The sequence below is a fragment of the Eupeodes corollae genome, chromosome 3, assembly GCF_945859685.1.
Source record: "Eupeodes corollae chromosome 3, idEupCoro1.1, whole genome shotgun sequence".
In the NCBI taxonomy this organism is placed as follows: Eukaryota; Metazoa; Arthropoda; class Insecta; order Diptera; family Syrphidae; genus Eupeodes; species Eupeodes corollae.
Window position 1 is genome coordinate 6730123 of NC_079149.1, and position 27564 is coordinate 6757686.

At 34.4% G+C, this 27564-nt stretch overlaps 1 protein-coding gene across 2 annotated transcripts in view; it reads right to left on the bottom strand.

Moving 5' to 3' along the window:
* The window catches only part of LOC129952791 (protein Shroom), a 227332-nt gene that overhangs the window by 105862 nt on the left and 93906 nt on the right, over positions 1-27564 (bottom strand). For both annotated transcript variants that reach the window (XM_056065613.1, XM_056065614.1), the window contains exons 4-6: positions 24442-24863; positions 12035-12923; positions 10519-11964 (exon numbers count right to left, since the gene is read on the bottom strand). In XM_056065613.1, coding sequence (XP_055921588.1) covers positions 10519-11964; positions 12035-12923; positions 24442-24863 — 2757 coding nt within the window. The remainder of the gene's footprint in view (positions 1-10518; positions 11965-12034; positions 12924-24441; positions 24864-27564) is intronic.

The window sequence follows — 27564 nt, forward strand, 5'->3', positions numbered from 1 at the left end:
GATGGGTGGTTCCACCCATAAACCTATTAACAAACCAAACTTCTAAGAAAAAACCACATCTCACGATTGTTAACAAAAATAGCCCACACCTTAGGAAATAAATCACCTTCAACTAGGTTCGCTCCATAAACATATACTCGTACATAATAGCAAACAGAATGTGAACAATCACGTGGACATGTTTTAAGCTTAATTAGGGGTTCAAAGGCGGCTAAAGGCTATCAAAAACAAGTAAATAGTCACATATAGTTTTTGTTTTGTTGTTGTTTTACAAAAAAAGAGTCCTGCCCCAATACCCCAAAATGCACTTTACCAAGAAATTTTGTCAAAAATTCGTGTGACAATTAGATGGGGCCACTCACAAGGAGGTGTTCCAGGCCGGTTTCACTTTGACCTGGCACGAGTACACGCCTTTTTTTTACTTGCTTAGTTTTGGTAACCTATACGACAGTGAGTGTATAGTGAGATATGGGGCGGCTTTCAAGAAAAAACCACCGATCTCCATGGACTTATATAAGTTTTTTCTAAGTCCACAAGTGACATAGCTGATGCCAGTTGACTGCAGCATCCACTTCTCTCATTGTACATGGGACATAAGTCCACACGATTGCAAGTTATCGCTAACCTCAAATCTATTGAACTATGATTTCTCTGCCACACGTCTGGCATGCTGCGCTTTTTAGATATAGCTGATGCTGATGGGGTGTGCGCGCGACACTTTTTTGTTTTTGGTTTTCTATTTTTTTTACCAAAGCTTGTTCTCTTTTTATGTATGTACCTAGGTACTTATATTCCAGAACCAAGCTTATAACACCGACAATAAAAGTATAAAATACATTCACTGGTGCCGAAACGCGAGTTGCTTAAATGAGGTTTGGACAGAAAAATAGCAAAAGTTGTACCTATAAAGAAATAGTGGAAGAAAAAGACCCCCTTTATACTTAGCGGTATGGCTGAATCGACGCGTCGTCGTCGTCGGCTTCGAGAGTGACGGTGGTAGCGGCAGCGTATAGCGGATAAAATGCTTCGATTCAACACAAGTTGTGCAATAAATCGTGCACTAGAGGTCTCACAACAGTGCCACATTATACTTTGTACAATATTTTATTTTATATACGAGTATTTTTTTATTCTTCTTATTAAATTTTGTTACTTAGCGGATGTTGGGTTACTGTACATATGTAGATGCAAAATTCTGCATTTTTATTGGAAGTAGGTTGAAGACTCAATGTTATAAAAAAAACTGCTGCAAAATATATACTTGCAATTAGAGGAATGTTGCAAAAGCAAATATGACAAAACGAACAGCAATAATCGTCTTATGTTTTATGAAAGACAGCGGCGGCGGCGCGGCGTTAGTTGTGTTATGATTAATAAAATTCTACAAACAACACAATCTAAATAAATGAGGAGTCTGAAAACAATTATTTCCTTCAAAATTCACAGCCATACAATAAAAAGGGATCATAGTTTCTATGCAGTTTTGATTTTGCTTTAAATGGCGCCCGGGTAGTAAAAAACTCAAATTACAAACACCGATGTTTAAAATAATACTAATATCGCAGAAAACTAAAACAAACAACTGATTTTTAAATTATTTTATCTAATCAGGGGCCAAAAAACTATATTTTACATTAAATGGCGGCCGGGAAAAAAAATCAAGCTACAAACAACGGAATTTTAAATAATTTTTATAAAGCAAAAGACTGAAAACAATAATTCCCATACAAATTTATAACTATACACATAAATAGAATACTGTTTTTTTATTGTTTTGATTTCACTTAAATGGCGCCCGGATGAAAAACTCAAACTACAAATAACTGATTTATAAAAAAATTAATTTTTGCAGGAGCCTTAAAACAATAAAATCGTTCTAAATTTTTAACCACACACTTAAAAGCGATCACTGTTTTTATGCAGTTTTTATTTTTCCTTAAATGGCGCCCGGGTAAAAAACAAATGCAACCACAAACAACGGAATTTTAAATAATTTTGATAAAGTAAAAGACTAAAAACAATAATTTCCATACAAATTTTCAACCATACACTTAAAATAGATACATTTTCAGATGAAGTTTTGATTTCACTTAAATGGCGCCCGGGTAAAAAACTCAAACTACAAACAACTGATTTTTAAATAATTTAATTTAAGCTGTAGCTTAAAAACCATAATATCATTTAAAATTTCTAACCAAGCCCTTAAAGCGTTCTCAATTTTATGCAGTTTTGCATAAATGCCTCAAATGGCGCCCGGGTAAGAAAAAATTAAATGACAAACAACGGAATTTTACATAATTTTAATAAAGCAAAAGACTAAAAACAGTAGTTTCCATAGAAATTTCCAACCATACACTTAAAAAAGATTAATGTTTTTATGTTGTTCTGATTACACTTCAATGGCGCCCGGGTAAAAAAACTCAAGCTACGAACAACAGATTTTTAAATAATTTAATTTAAGCGGGAGAGTAAAAACTAAATATAATGAACATTTCTAACCAAACACTTATAAGCGATCACAGTTTTTTTGCAGTTTTGATTCTTCCTTAAATGGCGCCCGGGTAAAAAACAAATGCAACCACAAACAACGGAATTTTAAATAATTTTGATGAGGCAAAAGACTAAAAACAATAATTTCCATACAAATTTCCAACCATACGCTTAAAATAGATACATTTTTATATGAAGTTTTGATTTCACTTAAATGGCGCTCGGGTAAAAAAACTCAAACTACAAACAACTGATTTGTTAATAATTTAATTTAAGCTGTAATCAAAAACCATAATATCATTCAACATTTCAAACCAAGCGCTTAAAAGCTTTCACAGTCTTATGCAGTTTTGATTTTACCTTAAATGGCGCCTGGGTAAATAAAAACAAATAAAATGACAAACAATAAGGCAACAAAAAACTTCCATACAAATTTCCAAGCATGTACTTAAAATATATTAATGTTTCTATACAGATTTGATTTCTCTTAAATGGCGCCCGGGTAAAAAAAGCTCAAACTACAAACACCAAATTTGTAAATAATTTCATTTAAGCTGTAGCTTAAAAACCATAATATCATTTAAAATTTCTAACCAAGCCCTTAAAGCGTTCACATTTTTATGCAGTTTTGCATAAATGCCTGAAATGGCGCCCGGGTAAGAAAAAATTAAATGACAAACAACGGAATTTTACATAATTTTAATAAAGCAAAAGACTAAAAACAGTAGTTTCCATACAAATTTCCAACCATACACTTAAAAAAGATTAATGTTTTTATGTTGTTCTGATTTCACTTCAATGGCGCCCGGGAAAAAAAAACTCAAGCTACGAACAACAGATTTTTAAATAATTTAATATAAGCGGGAGAGTAAAAACTATAATATCCTTGAAAATTTCCCACCAAACACTTAAAAGCGATCACAGTTTTTAAGCAGTTTTGATTTTTCCTTAAATGGCGACCGGGTAAAAAAATCAAATTACAAAAAAACGTAATTTTAAAAAATTTTGATAGAGCAGAAGACTAAATAATAATTTCTATGCAAATTTCTAACCACATGCTTAAAATAGATTAATGTTCTTATGCCGTTTTGATTTCACTTAAATGGCGCCCGTGTAAAACAACTCAAACTACAAACAACAGAATTATAAATAATTCAATTTAAGCAGGAGTCTAAAAACAATAATATCCTTCGAAATTTGTAACCGCCCACTTAAAAGCGTTAAGTGTTTTTATTTTACCTTAAATGGCGCCCGGGTAAAAAAAAACTCAAACTACAAACAACTGATTTATAAATAATTTAATTATAGGAGCCTAAAAACAATAATATTCTATGAAATTTCCAACTTCACACTTAAAGCGATAGGTGTTTTGATCTTACCTTAAATGGCGCCCGGGTAAAAAAACTCAAACTGCACCTTCAGTCTTACACATATGAAAAATGACCAGGCATTGTAATAACTTGATGTAAAAAGGTCTTTGATGGGTGCAAGAACTTACTTAAGCACATTGTCTTACAAAATTTCAAGTCTCGAGGTCAAAACTAAGTCTTATATGGTTTGCCCTAAGGATCTTAAATGAAAATGATATATTATGCTGCACCATAAGTCTATCCATGTAGGCAGTATGCACTATGCATTTGACCCCGAAATGTCAATCTATATAATTTATTTACCTCTTATACCAGAGTAGGTAAATTTTTGCATAATGTAGAATTTATGTTATTTAGTGGTAATAGTCGCCTATAACGTGACAGGTAAATCGTATAAACTCCTATGCTTGATCTGATTCTTACAGATTCTATAGAGGTATGATCATTTTAATACAAACAATGATCGCCTTTCTATATCGTTTACTCGAAGCTCCAACAATAAGTCGACCAACCGTAAGACCGACACCACGATTCTGTAGACGTGCGTTTTTATATTTTTATTTTGTTGCCAAAAAATACCTTCAAGCCAAATTTGCATCAAGTGGCTTCATGCTGTGCCTAACCTGTATTTGGTCAATGGAAGTCAAATCAATTTTGAAAACTTCAAAACGTCGAATAGGACATGGGTATAATTTTTTTGTTTCTTTTTGGTTAGCATAAAAATGTCAATTTTAAAAATTATGAGAGCATAACAAATGAAAGATTTAGCATGCGCTATGCACGGTGTGTATGTTTAGAAAGACCGACAAAAGTAATCAGCATCAGTTTCAGTTTCGGTTTGGGTTTTTTGTTGTCTAGTAAGACGTTTTTAAGAACCGGGTGCGGGTTAATGTGGTGTATTGCGAATTTTACTAGGTCATGTCTGATGGTTTGCATATTTGGATTGAGTGATGAATAAATAATTTAAATTCCAAGTAGTGATTTTTAATCAATCAGAAAAGTAGCAATGACTATAGAAGCCAGATGGATGGATATTGGACATAAGGTTTGATAATTGGGTTGAATTCTTTTTACTCAATGTGGCAGTAACCTTGCAATACAATTTTAAGGAGTTGGCGTGAAATTCCTAACTGACGACAAAAATCACTATCGCAAGACAGAGTACCAGTTAAAGAGGGCTCCTATACAAAGGAACACACCAGGCTTGTAAAGGAATGCAATCTTTTGCAATTACATTCATTATAACTCATTTATTAAATTTAACTAAAAGATTGCATTCATTGATGTCACCTTAAGACAGGGTCTTACAATTTCGCAATCACCCATCATTTAACCATAAAAAAACTGCAATCATTTTGATTCCGATCATTTAAATGCAATCAAATGATTGGAATCATTTGAGACTCCATGCATTGTTTGCATTCACTTTAAGTCCAGTCAAATGATTGGAGACAAAATGATTGCAGTCTTTTTTAGGTCGAATGAATCGCAACTGATGAATTAGAAGTCCCAACCCTTAGGTCAATCCAATGAATGCAATCTCTAAATTGAAGTCATAAGAGATTGCATTCCCGAACGATTGCATTCTTTTACAATCTTGATGCACACTAAGAAAACGTTTTAGTGGCGAATTTTCGACACGTTTCGTTTTATTCCTTGCAATGTGAATTCTCACGCAGCAGGTCAGGAAGCATTTGGATAAAATTAATGTAAGCTGTCAATTTTACGTTTGGCAGCTGTCAAAACAATAGTTTTCCCTAAAACTGATTCCAGGACACTAAAGAAGCGAACTGACAGAAGTCAACATTATTTCTGTCAAAATTTTAGTCACATTCAAAAGGTGTTTTAATTAATTTTTGTATTATTATTTCTTTTGAATCAATATTAAAGATAAAATAATAATGCAATTTATTTCTATAATTAAAGATTTATGTGGTTTTCCATGTGTTGTGTATGTTGTTGTTTTTTGGCACATGGAACACGATTATAAATATGTCCAGATTTGAACTAAAATCAAAAATAAATTTTTTGACTTTTTCCCATTTAACGTTAAAAATAGTTAACTTTTTTGTTTTGAAAGTTCCAGATCAAAAATTAATTGATTTATGTTACCCATGGAAAACTCATTACTTTTAAGAGCAGATCTTAACGTAAAAAAGTCTTAAGGCTTTTGTCAAAATATCACCTGAAAAAGTTTGTTCGCGACACCACCTCCGATAAGGATTCAGGCTGATCGAATTCGCTGCGGGACGAGACGTCCTGGTAGCTAGTACGTAGTTCACACATCTTAATATCCACAAGGGGAGATTGAAATCTCCTGATCAATCAACTGTCAACCAGATTGACCACATTGCGATCGACGAACCACACTTCTCCAGTATACATGGATATCCAAACTTTCCGAGGGGCCAACATTGACTGGGACCACAACCTCGTTGTAGCCAAGGTACGGCTGGAGATATCCCGGTCCAATCCAAAACAAGGAAGTACTGAGAGAAGTTTCAACAATAGACTGCTACAATCACAAAAGACTGCTATGTCCTTTTCCGATCGAGTCTCTAGTAACCTCTTAAGAAGTCCTATGCTGCTTGCATTAAGCATTGAAAACCAGTGGCAACATTGCCTTGCAGCCATCAGAGATGCCACCTCTGAAGTGCTAGGTTTCTCACGGCCACCACAGCGAAACCCCTGTTTTGACGACAAATGCCGGCAAGTGCACAAAGCGAAACAACAGGCATACAAAACGGCGCTGTACAGAAGGACCAGAGCTGCTCGCGAGTTCTACGAGCAAAAGAGGAGAGAAGAAAGGAGACCCTCTAAATTGCGCCAACTACAGAGGCATCAGTCTCCTTAACATTGCATATAAGGGTCTATCTGCTGTATTATGTGAATGTCTGAAGCCGTTTGTCAAAACCCAGGTCCTTATTAATGTGGTTTAAGACCAGGAAAGTCCAGTATCAACAAAATTTTCACACTACGTCAGATCTTGGAAAAAAACCAGGAGCTTCAAATCGATACCCACCATCTTTTTATCGATTCTAAGGCCGCGTATGACAGCAACTATAGGGAAGAGCTCTACCGAGCAATGTCTAGTTTTGGCATCCCTGTCAAACTTATCCGTTTGTGCAGAATGGCGATGGAGAATGCATGCTGCTCTATCAAGCTCGGAAAAGGTCTCACCGATGCATTTGATGTCAAAAAAGGTTTAAGACAAGGCGATGCACTGTCATGCGACTTCTTCAATATCGTTCTGGAAAGAATTGTGCAAAACTCAAATGTCAACACTAGAGGCACAATCTTCCAAAGATCGATCCAATTACTCGGATACGCCAATGATATTGACATAATTGGATGGGAAGATCAAAGCGTGATGTCAGTGGAGCGTTTTTGAGCATTGCGATGGAAGCGAAGAAGATGGGTTTGGTGGTCAATGAGGGCAAGACCAAGTATATGCTGTCATCAAAAATTCTTCGAGTGATTTTTGGAGAATGAAGGAGAAGATATAACAATGAAATATACGGGCTGTACAGCGACACTGACCTAGTTAGGAGCAAATGGACATCAACGCTCCAGTCCTGAAGGTCTTCGAATCCAATCCCGAAGGACTGCGTAGTAAAAGAAGACCGCGACTCAGATAGCGCACTCATTTGGGTGAAGACCTCAACCAGCTTGGCGTGCGAAATTGGAAACAGCTAGCTAGTCACCGAGCTGGCTGGAGACCCATGTTGGTTGAGGCCCAGGTCTGCCCCGGACTATATCACCACCTTAAGTAAGTAAAGTTTGTTCACTCATTTCCTAGCAAATAGGCTAACAAAAGTAGAGAAACGCAATAATTGAACTTCTTAACAAATTGCTACAGTTAATGGACTTTTTGTAGAGTATGCAGAAAGTTTATCGTAACCTTTTTCTTAATCAACTTAAGGTACAAATTTCTGAAGTAAATATCCAAATTCAAAGTTTATGACATTATGAAAAATTCAATTGTTGCTTTTATTTAAATTTGAGCTCAAAGAATAAAGTTGAAGTTAGCACTGTCAAAAAAAAACATATGTTACTTCAAATGTCAATTCTTGAATTTATTTTTCAGAGGTGTCTTCAAAAATGTCGATTTATAATTGTTAAAGAATTCTTCTCGTTCTCATTACCAAATAAGTACTTAAGTGACTCTTTGTTTTCAACGGTGGTTAGAAATATTAATTCATTTCATTAAATCTCATTGAGTCTTGAGCAGATGAACGATAAAATAGAATACATATCAATGAACACATCCTCAAATCTGCCAATATTTGTGTTTATTTTTCACACCACCCAACTGCCCTCTATATTTCACAATCCAAAACTCTACCTTCACTAACACATTTTTTCTCTGGCTACTGGTTTATTTTTGTAAACAAATTCGTTTATTTATAAATAAAAGGCACTTAACTTTTAGGTTAAGTTCACATTTTCTCAATTTGAACTGTATTTCAATTATAAAATAAAAACTTATTTTAAGTTTTCTTAAACTCCAACTTCTCTTTTACCTCCCCTTTTCAAGTTGCTTTAAATTTGTTAATGACGTTTAGTTTCCAATCTGTCAGAATTAAAATTGATTTCTGACAGTTCTAACCTCTTTAGTTTGACAGAAGCCATCATATGACCGTTTAACCACGTCATGTTGCGGAATTTTAAGAACCTTTCAAAAATGCAGAGCTGATTTAAAAAAATCCATTACACTTCTATGCAAATGAATGAAACTCAAGCAAAGAACTCTTTTGAGTCTTACTTTTCACAGTTCACTTGCTTCATCGATTAATGTCAGCCGTCGTCGTCGTCAGGCTTTTAAGAAAAAGGTGCACTAATGTGAAGCTTGAATAACAAAAGCCTTTTATTATGAGAAAATCATGTTTCATAATCCAATTAGGTAAATATACATAACAATAATAAGCCTTTTCATATCAACATATATATGTTCAGTTGTTTAAATTACAATACCATAGGTAAATTACATTCAATTTGTTCATTTTACTGTTGGTGTTTGTTAGTAGCATGCCAATTTTTAATCAAACAGATCTGCAACAAAAATAACAACGAAATGAAATTGAAACCACGTTCAAACCAAAATTAAAGTCAAACTTCACGGTCAGTGCCGTTGACGTACCATCTTTATGAGCCAAGTTTTTTTTTAATCAAGTGTAGGCAGAGGTTTAAGAAAATCTATCTTAACCAAGCTTAAAACTTTAGCCCCCTTAAGAAGCTAACTTTTAGAAGTTGAAATATTATTTCATCATAGGTTTGAAAAAAAAAATTGTATTTCTTCAAGTTACCATTGACATTTAGGTAGGTAAGTTTTGTTTTGTTTATATTTTAATCAAAAATGTTAACAAACAAAAATAAACTAAATAAATAAACTTAATCATGATTGAGGAAACAATAGCAGGTTAATTGATTTGCTGTCCGGAATTTATCTAAAGAATAAGAAAGAATTCAATAATCAAATCAGATTGATGATGGAGGACAAAATGGTTGTTGTTTTCAATCAGAGATTATCAACCTTTTGACTGGGTTGAAATTGAAAGGTTTTTTGTTTTTGTAACTTTATTTCTGTGGCGTCTGGAATGTGAAATACAAATTGTTTCTTTAAAGCTGAGATCACTTATAAATACGAGGCCTTGAAATTGTTTTTTTTTTTTATTTAAGAGCAAACGAAAAATTGTTTGTTTGTTTTGAGGTAGGCGTTGTTTACATTTTATGTACAAGTGACGTTTAAGTCTTGAGCTTATAGATTTTGCAAAAACTATAATAAGCTTTTATAAAATCCACTAAAATTATAAATCAATGGTTAATCATCAAGTACAAAGTTCGATGAACAGCAAGAAATTTGTAGAAAAAAACAACAACTTAAGGTTATGTTGAACTTAGGTCAAAGAACTAATCGACGCACGTTGGACACATTGTCCCTTGGAATTAAACTACAATTTTTTCATATTTAAACGTTGATTAAACAAATCAAATTGTTTTGAATTTTCTATCGGTTCAATTGAATCGATAGGCAATTATATCCACGTGGTTTTAAAAAGGTATAAACTTTTGAAGAAATTAGTTTTGAGTCAATTCCATTTGAAGGTTGTGCATTTATAAATAAATAACTTGACATAGAAACAAGAACAGCTAAGGAGCTTTGATGGAGCCTGCGACTTAATTTTTTAATAGCAAACACACATCTGAAATGTTTAAACAAATTTACTTTTCTAAGCTTCTGAAAGAAAATATGCATTTAAGTTAAAAGTACATTCAACTTGGAGTACCACAAGACTGTGTTCTTTGGCCAGTTCTATTTTCTTTTTCTTTTTGTTTTTTAATCTGTGATATGAAGATGAGGAGAAAAGAGCATATACCTCTATCTAACCACTGGATAATCTTATAAGATTTTGGATTTTCATTGGGGCCTGATTGTGCTTTTTTCGTCTTGCTATATCACAGGCTTCAAACAGACTTCAAGAATCATGAAAACAAATCTTCAGTCATGCTTGCAGCACTTTCATATGGACAAGGTGTCTTTAGGTGTTTCTATACCTTATTTTTCTACATATTCCTAAAAGCTTAGCTCTATACTTAAATAAAACTTTTATCTTCTCCCTTTCTAACCATTTAAAATTTGGTTAATAAATAGACTTACCTTAATTTACTGCTAATAGCAATTGGTTGCATCGGCTGACTGCTAATCGGCATTCTCGGCTTCAACGGTGGCGGCGGTGGTGAAGATTTCAATCCATCATTTCTGATTGGGGGTGATTTCTTATGATTTGAACTACAATTATTTGTGTCGATATTATTGAAATTCATTCCTGGATTCTCTTGAATCGGAGGAATCACAGCCGGATTGTTATGAGGACGTTTTCTAGCTACCATCACAGATTTATGATCACCCGCCATGGGAGAGCTCATTAGTTTCTCGTTAAGGATTATTTTGTGTGCCTTGTTGGACTGTTGGGCCATACTGGAAGCAGGTCGCGAGTGCATAAGATCCATGTTCGAGGGCTTCTTGGGTATTGAAGGTGGCGGTGGTAGGGCATTGAAGAAAGCTTTGCGGGATGGTGAGCCAGCAAAACTGTTGCGTCTATTTGGTGAGAGTGGTTTGTTTATAGGCGGTGGTGGTTGGCGTAGGATTTCTGGAGGAGGTGGTGGCAAGGGTTCGTCCTGGTTGGACAGATTACTCTCAGTGTCGACGGTTATCAATGCCGGTGGAGGTGGTAGGTCTGGACTGGGGATGCGTAAGTTCGGATTCTTTGGAGGCCTCTCAGGCACCCACTCATCGGTAAGGAAGACAGGAGGTAGTCCCATGGGACTCGACAGTTGCCGCTGGATGTATTGCTGCTGGTTGGCAACGTGTTGCATTGCTTTCTCCCGCATTGCGGCATATTCAGAGGCGGATGAGGTGCGTCTCACTGAGAGAGAAGCTTTGCCTCTAGGCGGTGGAGGTGGTGGCGGCATACCGCAGTCATTGAACGATAGCTTTTCCGGTTCGGTGACATTCTTAACCGACTGTGCTTGGAGATTCTCCTGTGTCGCCGCTCGATGATACTGATCTCGAAATTCTGCATACTCGGAGGCAGAAGAGGAGCGACGCACTGGCATCAGTGATCTGGATCGTGGTGGCGGAGGAGGCGGTGGCGAACTACCGCAATCAGGAAACGATATGTCACTACTGATTGGATTCGACAGCTGATGATGGTTGGAGTAGCGTGATGGCATAGCCGCTGGACCGACACTATTTGGCAACGAACTCCTGGCCACCCCAGTGTTGGACACTTCCTTGGGGGAACCAGTTGGTTGTAAGGAATGCGGCCGCAGGAGGTTGTTGCCACTGGCACTGTGCTTCAGGTTTTCTTTGGATTGTTGCTGCTGTCGCTCGAAGTACGACTGGACGGCGTTTTTTTGGAACGCCTTCAAGGCTGGATTGGAAACTCGATGAGTTTTGCTGGGATCGATAAATGTGTACTTCTGCATCGCCGCACTGTTCGCCTGATGATGGTGGTGATGATGCAAATGCTGCTGTTGCCGCTCAAAGTCGTTGATTCGATCAGCCACTGACTGCCAACTCGTTGGCTGTGGCGAACTTAGCCTAAAACAAGAGGAAGACAGTAGTTACAGTTAAAAGATTGTCGCAAGGTAATATGTCACATCCTACTTACTTGGATTGCGGATAGTGAAGTGGTAGTTGCTGGGGAGTGGGCTGTTGTGCAGCAGCTTGCTGATGACTGTGTTGCAAATGGACGTGTTTTGGTCCATTCGGTTGTTGTGGCCCACTGATAGGCTCTGTGTATGTGGAAACAGGAAAGAGCCGGTGGTTGTTGCGATATGACGAACTGGATGTGGTCGTCATGGCGGAGGATGTGTTCGAGGAGAAGGAACTGGAACTCGACGAAGGCGAGGAGGATGCTGTGAGATTGGTGGAAGACGTGACGGCCACCGCAAGAGATGCCATAGATAAGGTTGGCGATGCAGATGAGGACTTTTGCAGTGGTGCGGTGGCGGACGACATTAGTGATGGTGACAATGGAGCAATTGACAGCAACGACTGATGCAGAGTTTGTTGCTCGTTTATGGCTGTACTCGCTCCAATTCCAATCGCACTACCATTTGGCGATGCAGCTCCCGATATTGTCACCGATAGACTTGATTTATTCATCTGATCAACAGCAGCGTGATTGGGAAAGAGCAGTGTTGGGGAGGATGACGAGATTGCTGTTGCCGCTGCCACAGCCACTGCACCTTTTGTCAAAGAGCCACAACTCGCTGGTGACAATGACAACGTCGAAGCCGATGACGCCGTTTGAGGGGGCATGTTGGGGTAGTGTTGCTGATGATGTGACATATATATCGCTCCACTACTAGCGGAACCGCTACTGCCACCACTTCCATTCGGGCTTGTGCTAATGGCTGGCATTCTTGTGGGAGAATTGCTGGCAGAGACTGTTGGACTCAACTGCTGATCATCGTTCATGTAGAGGACACTTTCACTCTGGTGCCGTTTTGGGGTAAGTACGCGCGAGCTGTGCACTATTAGTTGTGACGAAGATGCTGCAAATGAAAAATAAAAAAAAAAAACAAAATGAAGACAACATTTAATTGGGCTTTTTGTGTCAAATGTGGAATTGTGTTGAATTTTTAATAGGAAAACGAAGGTATTTTGTGTTCAAGTAGCTCAAGGTTGGTATAAATAATTGAGTTTGAGTGAGTTAGCTTAGAAGTGAAGTGGCACGACGACATATTTCACGTGTATAGTGGGCCAATTAACTGCAAATTGAATTTGAAAACCAAATCGACTTGAAAGTTTCCCAGAATTGAAAATTTGGCATTTATAAACATATTTTGGAAGTGTGAAGCTGTACATTTAACTGCGTAAGAAACGTTGCCTTTAAGATCTTATCAGTTTTGGAATATCTTAGAAAATAAATATTTAGAGACCCAGCTTAAAATGAAAGAGATAGTTCGACAGGATGTGTCGGTAAACATTTGTGTTGATTTCTTGAACGATTACAGAGTAAGACAGAATGTCGTAAACTCTTCAACATTCACACTGTACGGCGAAACAAAGAATCTCTTTACTTAATAGCACGACCAAAGTTGTCAAAAGTGTATAATTAAGAATTTATGGTTTCGCTGGTATAAGGTGGAATTGTTGATGGGGAACCATCTGTTAAAATTAAGACAAAAGATTGATATTACGACGGCGGTAAGTGATGTTAATGAACCATTAATGTATTTATCACCAATTCTTTTGGAGATTTTTTTTTGAATAATGACCATATGCCCTAACTCTAAGTTACTAGACCAAAAGTCTGATACAAAATGGATTAAAACTTCTTGCTTCACTTCAGGACATCCATATTATGAAAATTTTGGCGATATTGCGCTCACAAACAAATAGTGACAAAGACCCTTTTTACGGAAAAACTAGTCTTCATACTGCAAAATAACGCGGGTACATTTGTCGAATAAAACAAAAAATTATTCGCCTTTTTTGTTGATTTCAAGGCAGCCTTAAACAATATCGACCGAAAAGCTTTAATATATAAGCTATATAATGCTGGAATGAGCAAAAGTTTGGAAGGGTTCTCGAAAACATCTATCAAGATAATCAATCGGCTATGCGGAGTGGAATTCAGATTTCAGAATGGTTTGAGACAACAATGGGGGTTCGGCAAGGTTGCACTCTAAGTCCATATCTCTTTGCCACTTGCCGACTTTCTTACAGGTGGCATTGAGATGGATGGAACCCTTTTGTTTGCAGACGATGTAGTTTTTTATTTGCATACTCACCAGATTGTCTTCAACTTATGATTAACCGTCTTGATTCGTACTGCCAACTATGGGATCTTACGGTGAATCTTACGAAGTCAAAAATAATGATTTTTAAAAAGGGATCTGGTAGAGCTTGCAGAAACGAAAAACTTGAAAGAAAAGTTGGTAAAAGCTAAAAGTGCCATATCCGCAACCTGGAAAAGATCTGAGTCTGTGAAGTTGTATGCAGCACAATCTTGGGGGTACTATCAGTACGAAACCGTTGACAAACTGCTAAGGTATTACGTTAAAAAATGTTTCAATCTGCCAAATACAACCCTCAACTACATGATAAATATAGAAACAGGACTATCCCCACTTTTTATTAAAACCTTAAAACTGTATGTTGATTATGTAACGAAAGTTCTAGAAATGCCAGAAGAAATACTTCCAAAAATAATTGATAGAAAGGCAATTGAAAGAAGAACTCTTTGGTTTAAAAAACTAGAGGAGATTGCAACGTACTGCGGAATAGAGTTCAATCTCGTGGAAGGGACTGCACAGATGTTTTCCAAAACCTTATTTCAAAAGTAGATAAACAATACAGAGCTGACTGTATTAGCTTAGCTACTGCATCAGTCCACAGATCTACATACAGTATTTTAAATCATAATTTGCGCGAAAGAAATTATTTTCACAACGAAAATGTGATGGAAATTATATCGACTATTTTCAAAATGAGAGCAGAGCTTAATTATATCCCCAACCGTCCTGACTTACCAATTTCCTGTAACCTTTGTAACCTATCGGAGAGATAGGTAACAACGTTAACGTTATTGTAACGTGATATCAAAGAAGTATATTTTTTGAAAATAAAATCCATTTAACGGTTTTTTTTATAAATCGAAAATACTGAAAAAAATGTGTCACCTCCAAAATTTTACGACTAAAATATGATTTCATCTCCAAAACAATTTTGTGTAACGAAGAATAATGTTTTTGACATCTGATAAAATTTTGAGAAAAATCGAATTGACAGTTTTTTTTTTATAAAAAATAAAAATCTAAAAAAAACATTACTCAAAGTTGGTAAAAATTGAATATCGAATCAAATATCTTTTCAAAAACTTGAAATTTAGGCTTCAAACTTATTTTATCCTATAAGAAACATCGTTTTCAACATTCTTAAAAATGCTGAGAAAAATCGAATTGATGGTATTTTAGAAAAAATTAAAACCTAAAAATAATTAATAAAAGTTGGTAAAAATTGATTTTCGACTAAAATATCTTTTCAAAACTTTGAGAAATTGGCTTTAATTTACTTTTATCTTTCAAAAAATATTGTTGTCAAAATTTGGTACAATTTTGAAAAAAATCGAATTGACAGTTTTTTTTACAAAAAATTGAAAACCGAAAAAAAATTAACAAAAGTTGGTAAGATATGATTTTCGACTCAAATATCTTTTCAAAAATTTGAGATAAAAGCTTCTTACTAATTTTGACTAATAAGAAATATTGTTTTTAACATTAGAACAAATTTTGAGAAAAATTCGAATGGACATTTCTTTTACAAAAAATAAAAACCTAAAAATAAATGTATAAAAGTTGGTAAAAATTTATTTTCGACTCAAATATCTTTTCAATAATTGTAGATATTGGCTTTAAACTACTTTTATCTTTCAAAAAATATTATTGTTAACATTCAGTAAAATTTGGAAAAAAATTTAACTGACCGTTTTTGTACAAAAAATTAAAAACCTAAAAAAATTTAACAAAAATTGGTAAAAATGGATTTTCTATTCAAATATCTTTTCAAAAAATTGAAATATTTGCTTCAAACTAATTTTATCTTATAAGAAATATTGTTGTCAACATGCGATAACATTTTGAAAAAAATCGAATTCACAGTTTTTTTTACAAAAAATAAAACTCTAAAAAAAATACTAAAACTTGGTAAAAATTTACTTTCGACTCAACTAGCTTTTCAAAAATTAAAAATATTTTCTTCAAACTTATTTTATTTCACAGAAAATATTGTTGTCAATATACAGTAGTTTTTATAGAAAAATCCAACAGTCCGTTTTTTCATAAAAAATAAAATCTACAAAGAATAGTACGTAAATTTGGTATGGCTTGTTTTTTTATGTATTTATGTTTGACAGTTCATTGAAATCACATTGCAATTCACGATAAACAATTTTATTTCTTAAATTTCTATTATTTTGGCAATGAAAAGGCTAATTTTACTACCTTAACATAAACTATCCTTCTGTCAACAATTTGCATAGAATTTAGATTTATTAATTGTTTAGAATTACATTCATTCATTCATTCGTCGGTCGTTGGTCACTCTCGTGTGAATAGTCCTTTATTCTGTACAATTGAACGATCGTTTTGAATGTAAAGCTCTACGATTTTGAAGCTTTCTTTCGTTCAAATCGACTAATGGCACTGAATGACGTTTCACTACTTTGTTTATCTGTCAAAATTGGCTGAATAATGTCAGAGTTGTTTAAAGTTGAAAAATGGCCAGAGGTAGCTTATAAACATTAAAAAATATCTTTGAATTTCATTAAATATTTGTGTTTTTCATAATGACCACTATAACAACATTAAAATATGTTTTTTAAAGCTTCCATTAAGGGGTTTGACGTAGTTAAATAGAAAAATAGACCGATATCACTGAACTGCTAAATATAAAAGGTTTACATCTGGTTTATTTATGATTCATAGTTAACAGTGACTAAAAATGCAGAGAGCAGTTGGATCCGTCAACACATTTGATTTTAACTTAAAGTTTAAGCCTGCAACTAAAACAAATTATAGAGGGCGTAGTTGGAACTCAATTTAATTGAATGAGTGTGTTCAGTGTCAGAATGTCAAAAATTTAATTATTTTGGAATGTCATTAAATTTGATTGAATTCAAAAAAAACTTTATATTTATTATAATTACTAAAATTCTTAATGGTAACAAAAATATATTTATCGTCACGATCATAAGACAAATTTAAATTCCCTTTCCTGAAATATTTGTATTTTCCTCAGCAGCAAAAAAGAAACATTTTATGAAATTCCTTGCTCTAAATTAGACTTACAAATGCTATGAGAACTAATCAGAAACCTCAACAATAGCCTAATCATTACCCTCTGCGCAATTATCTATTGCTCTTGATATTTATTTTTTAGAATTACTTGAGCTTGATGAAAGAAAAAAATAAAAAAATTTAAACAAAAAGTTAGCAACAAAACCTACGACATAACGTCTGAGAGTCTGAGATTCTTGTAGAAGAAAAAAATAATGTCCAATCTCTTTTTGTGTCTTGTCTTCTTTGCTATACCAACCTACTAACTCTGTACAAAACGAAACTATTTCATGGATTATCCAATCTAAAACCAAATTACCCAAGCTCAACTTTGTGTGCCTCTATATCTTTAACTCTACCTCTGGCTGCCTGCCTCATGAAATTCTGCACCTTTTTGATCAGTGAATTGGAAAGAAAATTAAACGGCAGTAGCCATGAACGCCGAACGGGCGGTGGCGGAATTAAGAATTAACGTTCACTTGATGTTAGATGTTAAAGAAGCCGCCGCGCCAGCCATCGCCATACCAGCCCAGTGGCCGCAATTGGCAGCTTTTCGTTAAGATTTTCTATCCGGACTCGTCTTATGTATGGCATGGGTAGGTAAGTCTATATGTAGGTTCTTTAATGCGGAGATGCAGGCTTAAAATACCAAGCCTCCATCCAACCAAGTAGCTTGTCTCTCTAATTGAATTCGAATCCGTCAGATTAATCGTTTCAGAGTGCTAATAGTAAAGAATTTTAATTGAAAGATACACTCTGACTCTGGAGAACAATTTAGTGGCAGTTTTGCAAGTCGCATGCACGTATCTCCTCCGTGTCTAAAAGGAATAAGGGCTAGTGAGCTAAAGATTCAGATCGTCAGCACACAGAAACAACATTAAAGGCTTTTACTTTTAAAAGTCCTTGGAACTCAACCTGCAGGCATCGCAGCAGCAATTTTTCCAAATTATTGTTCTCTTGTCCGAGATTTTGAACTGCCTGGACAAGAACAATAATTGATTACGAACAGATTTAAAAATAAAAGTTTAAGAACTACTCATGCATGTACACAACTAGACTAGAGGTCTATTTTGGCTAAGGCTTGAAGACTAATTTAGAATGCAACAACTTCTATGCATTGTTACTTTTTTAAAAAGTGTTAACAAGATCAAAGACATCGATCACGCATTCGGCTTAAATAAACAATTGCATGTTTGGCGAACGTAAGGAGTTAAACAATAATCCAAGATCTGTTCGATTTTTATATTGAGATAATTACTTTGCCCCCACCGCCGCCGCCGCTTCTATGGGTCAAGTCTAACGCTAAAGCTTAAAGTCTATTACATATTTCGAATTGGAATTGTAAATTTAGCCAGGAGCGTTAAATTTGTTTTTATTTTTGGGCGACTGGATCAGATTCCGTCGCAACCTTGAATAAGACACGACAACATTTACTTGTTTCATTTATACAAAGTTTTATTTCTCCGATAAGTAAACGAATTAAATACGAGTAAATGAAAATCTGGATTTTAATCTGGAAAACGATTTATTTCAAATTAAATTGAATTGTTGTGTCAAAAGTTTTAAATTTGTAACTCAAGGCGAAATAGGGTGTGCTTTTTTTGTTTTGTTTGTTTTCAGATTCTAAGATTGGACTTAACTTAAGATCAATTAAATTTTTTAATAAAATTTCAAAATGATCTGTTTGAATGTATGAATATGAAATAGTTTTCGTGAAATTTTGAAACTTACTTATGAACTTTGTGAAGCCAAAAAAACCAAATTAAATATTTGTAAATACAAACATTTCGATGCGCATTGAATTTTTGACAGTTAAAATTACTGGGAAAGACATTTTTAGGAGCAACAGGCCAGAGGTTGGAGTTATACTCAGGCTTTGAACATACATACAGATCAAAGGGGGATAAAAACTTCTTCCATCGACTTAGGAAACTCAAACATCTTGGAGAATTTTGTTTGTGTATGTGATCCTTTAACAAGAGGCGAAATACGAGGATTTCAGTCTTCTTGATGCAAGTTGCACTCATGTATAGTGACAAAGGTGGTAAGTTCTGTTTGTCAAACAATAAGCTGAATTGAGTTTTCAAAACAATAAATTCTAGTCTATTTTAGAATTTAATAAACTTATCATACATTGCCGTTGAAAATCCACATCCGAAGAGGAGGGTTGTGAATCTAAAAACGAATACTAAAGCTAAGAATACCTGCTATTGTCGCGAAGAAGGTAAATGGATTAGAAGTTTCAGGCAAGAGATCATTAATACAAATGAGAAAGAATGTCGGAGACAGAACAGAGCCCTGCGGCACACCAGTATTTATATTTTGTTTTGGAAAGACCTGCTTTAATCCATACTAATTGTATTGAACGGCCCGAAAGAAAATTTTTAATTCAACGAAGGAGGTATTTTTCATTTCTTTTGATAGGAGAGCCTGATACTAAACTCTATGAAATGCTTTTGAAATATCAAGTGCAATACTCTTACTTTTTAAAAAACAATGTTAAAAATATGTCCACTGTTTGCTGAGATGAACCATCCGATCAACCGTGGAGCTATTGCTTCAATAACCGTTTATTAAGAAGCTTTCGGTCTTAGAGGTATTTTTTGAACTGATGGTTAATCAGTATTTTGTATGACTTTAGAAAAAAGAGCCTCAAGTATGATCGCCATTTTTCATATAATCAGAACCAGAATTTAACAGATGAAAAAGCGTGCTTTGAAGAACACCTCTCCAGAACAACATCAGGTATACCACCCGGGTGAGTAAATTTATGTGTGTTGCGCTCTTTCGGGTTCTGGCGACTGCATGGGTGTGAAACAAATTGGTCCCATAAAATCATTTAAGCTCAAAAGCACACGCGGAGTCATAACACTCTCTGGCACCGTTGATTAGCTTTTTTTTAGCTAACAAATGCAGTGTCATTGTCAACGCGATTGGGAACCAAAGAAAAGGAAGAATTTTTCATGTTTTCACTGATAACCCAAAATTTGTACTGCTCTTGGGACATTGCTGTATTGTTTGCCTTAATTTTTGGTAATTCATAAATTTGTTCTGTCAAATGTAGGAGTTGCAGGCATTCCTGGCTCGTTTAGACTTTTTCCGGTTTTTCTCAGAGTGATTTGTATAAAAAAAGGGTCTAACCTCTCTAACCCTAAGAAACTCTTTGCAGTTCAAATCTAACCATACATTTTCTTTAGGGTTGACATTTTTCTACCTATCTGGGATTAATGTTCTCTTTCTCTTCACTGAAGTCCGTTTGCATTACATTTCGATAAAATAAATAATAAACCGTTATGTATTTTATGAATTTAATCATCATTTCAATAACTTCAAAAAGTATGCAATCAAAAATTTAGCGAAGTTGAAAAAAGTCAGGACGGCGATTCTATCCGTCCGCTTGTCTGTCCTCGGTCTTAAAAATGAAAACCTTAAAATTGAATTTCGACACAAATATCTTTTCAAAACCTTGAGGTTGTGGCTTCCAACTAATTTTAACTTATAAAAAATATTGTTTTCAACATTCTGAAAAATGTTAAGAAAAATCGAATTCCCAGTTTTCTTACAAAAAAAATAAAAACCTAAACAAAATAATAAATAAAAGTTGGAAAAATCTATTTTCTACTCAAATATAATTTCAAAACTTTGAGATATTGGCTTTAAAATACTTTTATCTTTTAAAAAATATTGTTTTCAACATTCAGTAAAATTTTTAGAAAAATCAAATTGATAGTTTTTTTACAAAAAATAAAACAAAAGAAAATTCAACTAAAGTTAGTAAAAATTTATTTTCGACTCAAATATCTTATCAAAAATTTGAGGTTATGGCTTCCAAATAATTTTCACTTATAAAAAATATTGTTTTTAACATTCGGAAAAATTTTGATATAAATCAAATTGACAAATTTTTTACAAAAAATAAAAACCAAAACACAAAAATTAACAAAAGTTGGTAAAAATTGATTTTTGACTCAAATATCTTTTCAAAACTTTGTGATATTAGCTTTAAACTACTTTTATGTTAAAAAAAATATTGTTGTCATTAAAATTTTGAGAAAAACCAAACTGACAGTTTTTTTTACAAAAAATAAAAACCTAACAAAAAACAATACTTAAACTTTTTCAAAATTTACTTTCGACTCAAATATCTTTTCAAACATTAAAAATATTGTGTTCAAACTTTTTAATTTAACAGAAAATATTGTTTTCTATATTTAATATCTTAGAAATTGATGTTCGGTTCTTGATATCTCTCAAATTAATTTCATTCAATCGTGAAATGTCGATTCGTAGCCGTTCGCAGCAATTGGGTTTGTGTTATTCGACCACATGGAAGATTTTACGCAAAGATCTTGGTGTAAAACCGTATAAAATACAGCTCGTGCAAGAACTGAAGCCGAACGATCTGCCACAACGTCGAATTTTCAGTGAATGGGCCCTAGAAAAGTTGGCAGAAAATCCGCTTTTTTATCGACAAATTTTGTTCAGCGATAAGGCTCATTTCTGGTTGAATGGCTACGTAAATAAGCAAAATTGCTGCATTTGGAGTGAAGAGCAACCAGAAGCCGTTCAAGAACTGCAGATGCATCCCGAAAAATGCACTGTTTGGTGTGGTTTGTACGCTGGTGGAATCATTGGACCGTATTTTTTCAAAGATGCTGTTGGACGCAACGTTACGGTGAATGGCGATCGCTATCGTTCAATGCTAACAAACTTTTTGTTGCCAAAAATGGAAGAACTGAACTTGGTTGACATGTGGTTTCAACAAGATGGCGCTACATGCCACACAGCTCACCATTTTGAGGGAAAACTTCGGAGAACAATTCATCTCAAGGAATGTACCGGTAAGTTGGCCACCAAGATCATGCGATTTGACGCCTTTAGACTATTTTTTGTGGGGCTACGTCAAGTCTAAAGTCTACTCAAATAAGCCAGCAACTGTTCCAGCTTTGGAAGACAACATTTCCGAAGAAATTCGGGCTATTCCGGCCGAAATGCTCGAAAAAGTTACCCAAAATTGGACTTTCCGAATGGACCACCTAAGGCGCAGCCGCGGTCATTATTTAAATGAAATTATCTTCAAAAAGTCATGGACCAATCTAACGTTTCAAATAAAGAATCGATGAGATTATGCAAATTTTATGCGTTTTTTTAAAAAAAAAGTTTTTAAGCTCTTAAAAAATCACCGTTTATATTGGTAAAAATTTATTTTCGACTAAAAATCTATTTAACAAAACTAGATTTTTAAATTAAACTATTTTTTTATATGAAAAATATTGTTGGTAATTTTAAAATTTGTTAGAATAATTCAACTAACAATTTTTTTAACCCAATACGAAAACCTACAAACTTTTTAGCCAGAGAAATCAACAGACAAGATGGGAAGTTATCAATGTAGGTCGCATCCCAGCCTCTTTTTAATTTTAATCTTAGGCCTAGGTCCTAGAGTGCAGTGCCATCTTAATTAAGTAACTTTAATGATAACTATTAGGTTTAATATATTGTTAATATGGCTTACAAAACAAATCACACAAATAAAAATGGCGAAGGAGTTTTTGAAAAATTTAGTTTTCAAAAAATTCTGACTTTAAAATTGGTTTGAAGTAAGTTTTCGAATAAAGTACTGAATTTAGAATGAAAAATATTAATATAATCATAATTTCAAAATCCTTGAGCACATAAAATTATAAAATTTAGAGAATTGTCAAATCGATGATTTTTTTCTTAAAATATACATAACTCAAATTGTGCTGTTATTAATAGCAGCTTAATGTTTGCACCTATTGTTTAGTTCAAAAACGCTGAAGACAGTATTTGAAAAACGTTCTAAAACCTATTATGATAAACTGAAGTCTTTCCGAATTATTTGGAATTTGGAAATGCATCAAAAAATTGAATAAAATAAATCAATATTACAGAATATACTCAAACAAAAGAAGATTTATGATACACATTAACAACAATTTGAACTAAAAACTTCTTCCTACATTATGTAAACTGTCTGTAATAATGAAATAATCATCTTAAAACTTATTGTGATTAATGTCAAATGATCTGACCCACTAAACCGCAAATAATAGTTATTTGCAATTTGTTTATAGACTTTATAAAATCCATTACATTAAAGACGGCGATTACGGCCGCGCGGGCTGCGGTAGATCTTCTCTTTTATTGAAAAAAGTAATCATATTGCAAAACTTCATTCATGATTCTGATCAAGATTATAATGATGGATTGATTTTCGCAGTATACGAAAGTACCTACTTACCTACTATAATTTCAAAAAATCAATTTCTTCAGAAATCATGAAAATAGTTGATAGGAACCTAATGCTATAAAAGATGTTCGGAGCATTTTCTGAGATTCCATTAAAGAAAAAACAACCAAACAAATTTGTTTTCCACTTAAAAGTATTACTTAACTTTTGTGTTTTCCAAGCAACTTTAAAGAGTGGCGGCGCAGAGGCCCTTCAATAAACAAGATCGATCAACAACTGCTGATATCAAATTCAAAATAAAAATACAAACAAAACTAAACTTAAAAAAAAAACACAATAAGATATAAAAATAGTTCATCGACAAAAATGGAATAGGAAAAAACAATATAAAATAAATTTTTCGCGATACAATTAAAACATAAATCTTCCGTATTGCAACATTTTGACCAAAAGCTTCAATACCGCATCAGTTCAGTCAGTTGCTCAGTTGAATCGACGAATAACAAAGTCGACTTTTTGTATGTCGAATTGAGTTTGGTGGCTCTGGGTCCATGCGGCGGAAGGTATTTAAACCTCAATGCACAGAGCGCATAATTTTAGCCAAACCACCCATTGTAACGGTACTAGGAGTATTAGAGTACCTACTTAAACGAAGAATAAATAAAAACGAAAATAAACAAACATTTCCACAAATCGTGCTACGGAACAATCGAATAATAAAATTCAAATGGACCCACGACCGATCGACGAACGAACGTCGCGTTTAGAGTCCGCGCCACCTTTTGGTGCCCACAAACTTCACTTCTTCTCATGGTTGTGCCCTCGGTCTTTAACACAACAACAATAACAAACATTCGAGATCAAAAATTTTGTTAGTTTTGCATTTGAACAGCACTAATTTTTTGGGGGTTGTTAGTTTTTGTAGTTTAGTTTAGTTCAAATTGTTGTTTGAAGTTTTTTCTTTTATTTAAGTTGCAAGAAACTATAGGCCCTCTTGTGTGGATTTTGTGAACTTACCTGATCCCGAAATCGCTGAATAGCCAGTTGCATGACTTGCCTCCGAAACGTCGCTCATTGAACCAAGCCACTTTAACGTTTCCGTAGACGAGTGACTTTCGGAGCTATTGTTGTTGGTGGTGGAGCCGTTGTTGCTGATGGTATTGCCTCCACCAGCACCACCGCCGCCGCTGCCATTGCTTGGACTGTTAGCCGACGAATTGTGATGATGGTGATGATGATGATGGTGATGGTGGCGATGTAGGAGAGGATGGCTGTTTTGTTGTTGTTCGCCGCCGCCGCCACCACCAACAGTTCCGGCATTCAAATTGCCATTTGTTGTTACTGCCGTAACTGGGGCTGTTGTGGTTGATCCTGTCGAAAGGTCATTTTGTGACCAGTGATGTGATTGACGGGATAGCAGTTCACTTTCTTGACGCAGTCTAGAAAATAAAAATTGAAAAAAAAAGAATTAGGTAATAAGGAAACGCTCTTAGATGACAAAAAAGGTAAAATTTTCTGCTTGAAATCTGTGCTGATTTTTTATTAGTTTTAAATTATCACTGCGGAAGGAGTCAAATTTTAAGAAAATCACTTTATTCCTAATCATTCTAGACACATACATTTTTATCTAGACTGAATTTGATAGAATTGGCTGAAAGCAGTTTTAATTGCCTCTGAAATTTTGACAGATGACATAAATATCTTTAAATCCATACATTTAAACAAAAAATATGAAAATTTTCTTTATAGAAATGACAACTCTCCAAACCCTCCAAAATGTACTTGTGTTTCAGAACATCTTATCCAATTTTTAAAACTTTCAATACAATAAGTGAATAACACAAACTGTCAGTTGTTAAAGTCATTGAATCACAATCCACAAAACATGGAGATAAATTCCACAATCCAGCGAGTAATTGCTGAATCACAAACACGCTTTAGCGAATAACACAAATTTTTTTTACAAACTGTCAATGGTTAAAGTCATTAAATCACAATCCACAAAACATGGAGATAAATTGCACAATCCAGCGAGTAATAGCTGAATCACAAACACGCTTTAGCTTCGGCTTCACCTGACGTTTACGAGTTCAGCCATATGAATTCAATGGATGCTATCACAATGGATCTGCGACCTCACGTTTCGTTTGACAATCGTTAGGAAAAGAACGTAATGGAACGTAATGTGACATTTGCTTTGTTTGACAGCTTAACAGCTGTAAAAATATGTCAACAAATAAAATATTTGCTCTTTGGAAAGATGAAACAATAGAAATGTCATTCAACGCAACCTCGAAGCAGGTCCACCGTAACGCAGACGTAGCCGAAGCTGAAGCGTGTTTGTGATTCAGCCATAAGAAATTCGTTTAACTTTGACAACTGTGTTATATTATTTGTGTGTGTATTTTTTTGACATTTTGGAGCGAACTTCGCAATTTGTGTCTTAAGCAGTATTCACATGAACGCGACCAACGAACGACGAATGAATTACAAAATGTGAGTTTATATAATTTTGAAGACATATTTCCACTTAAATTCTTAACAAAACGATAGCAATGTAGTTTCTAATTGATTTATGATGAATGCTTTTACTTTTTAATATCATATATTAATAAATTGTAGTTAATACGAACTGTCAAACTTTATTCCCGTTCCACATTATTCACACGAACAACGAATAACTTAACCTAAAGAAATCATTCTTGTTTTGGTAAACACAGAAAAAAAAACAATTGTCAAAGTCCAACTTCATTCGCGACGAATTAAAAACTTTCATGGGAAAGAAATGTCAAAATCGACGAATATTCGTTCATTCGTTGGTAGTGCTGATGTGAATAGTGCTTTATACACTTTAGTCTAGTAGCACATGCATGTATTTATATTTTAACTTGTCAATATTCACTCGGCCTACAAAAAGTTTATAAATTGTCAAACATTACTAAACAGAAATGTCAACACAGTTTTACATTCTTAACTGTCAAATCAGATTAAAACCATCGACAACAACGTTTTATCCTGCAACAGTTTGAAATTCTTAACTGTCAAGTCTGATAATAACTATCGATAAAAATATCCTGCAATACCGTTTTAGGATTGTTTAAGTAACCAAAAACATTTTTTTCTTATAAGAACTGTCACAATATGATCAATCCAAACTACGGCCATCAAAATAAGAAAATTAATAAAACAGAACCTACATAAATTTGAAACTACTGCGTGAATAAGGTACACGAGAGTTCACAGCTTGAATAAAATTTTAAAATATGTATTTCATATGCAAAGCTCTTTAGGGTATATTCACTTTCGAGCGACTTTATTATAGAAATGTCAAACTGTGTTCACGTTCCACAAACCATCCAAATGCCTATCTGAAACAAATTGCTCACATGTCACTGAATGCATAATTGCAATTCTTTTTTTTACCGGTTAGTCTTATGTCACAACGAACAAAAAATCTAACCAACAAAAATGTCAAAATAGGAATGTTGTTGAATGCGCTCATCCTGGGAACAATGTCAAAATTTGAGTATCATTCGCAAATCGAAGATATAACGGATATAGTGACACTTTAAATAGAATATTTAATTTGATGTTGCTTTTGTTCATGTGCAGTTTCGGGGTGAAGTGAGAATCCACTTTTAATTCTAAACTTTCAAACGAAAACACTGGATGTTGAAACCAATCCTCGGTAGCCATTTTATTTGGTACTTACAAGTAAACTTAAACAGCAATGTCTTAGAAGTTCAACCTATGCATGTGTGAAAAACTCAGGAGTTGTATATGTATACGTGAAAATATTATTGTTGGAATCCATATCCATGTAATCAAATGGGTTTTAGAGCTTGATATGTAGATTGAAATATTCATGCTTTCAACTTTGACAGTTATGAATATAAGAATCTATTGTGACAAAGCTTAAGTCATATACATTTTTAGAAATTCAAATTTCTGTTCTACTTTTTGCTGCTGCTTTTTTTCGCCTCTGAAACTTACGTGATGTCTTACAACCGCTTTATTACCAATTGCCGATCCCAATTCAATTAGTTGTAGGTAAAATAATTATACCGAACCAACACCCAACTCCAAAAGCTTAAACATGTACCTCTCGTGGTCGAAATCACAATCCCAGTCCCACCTTTC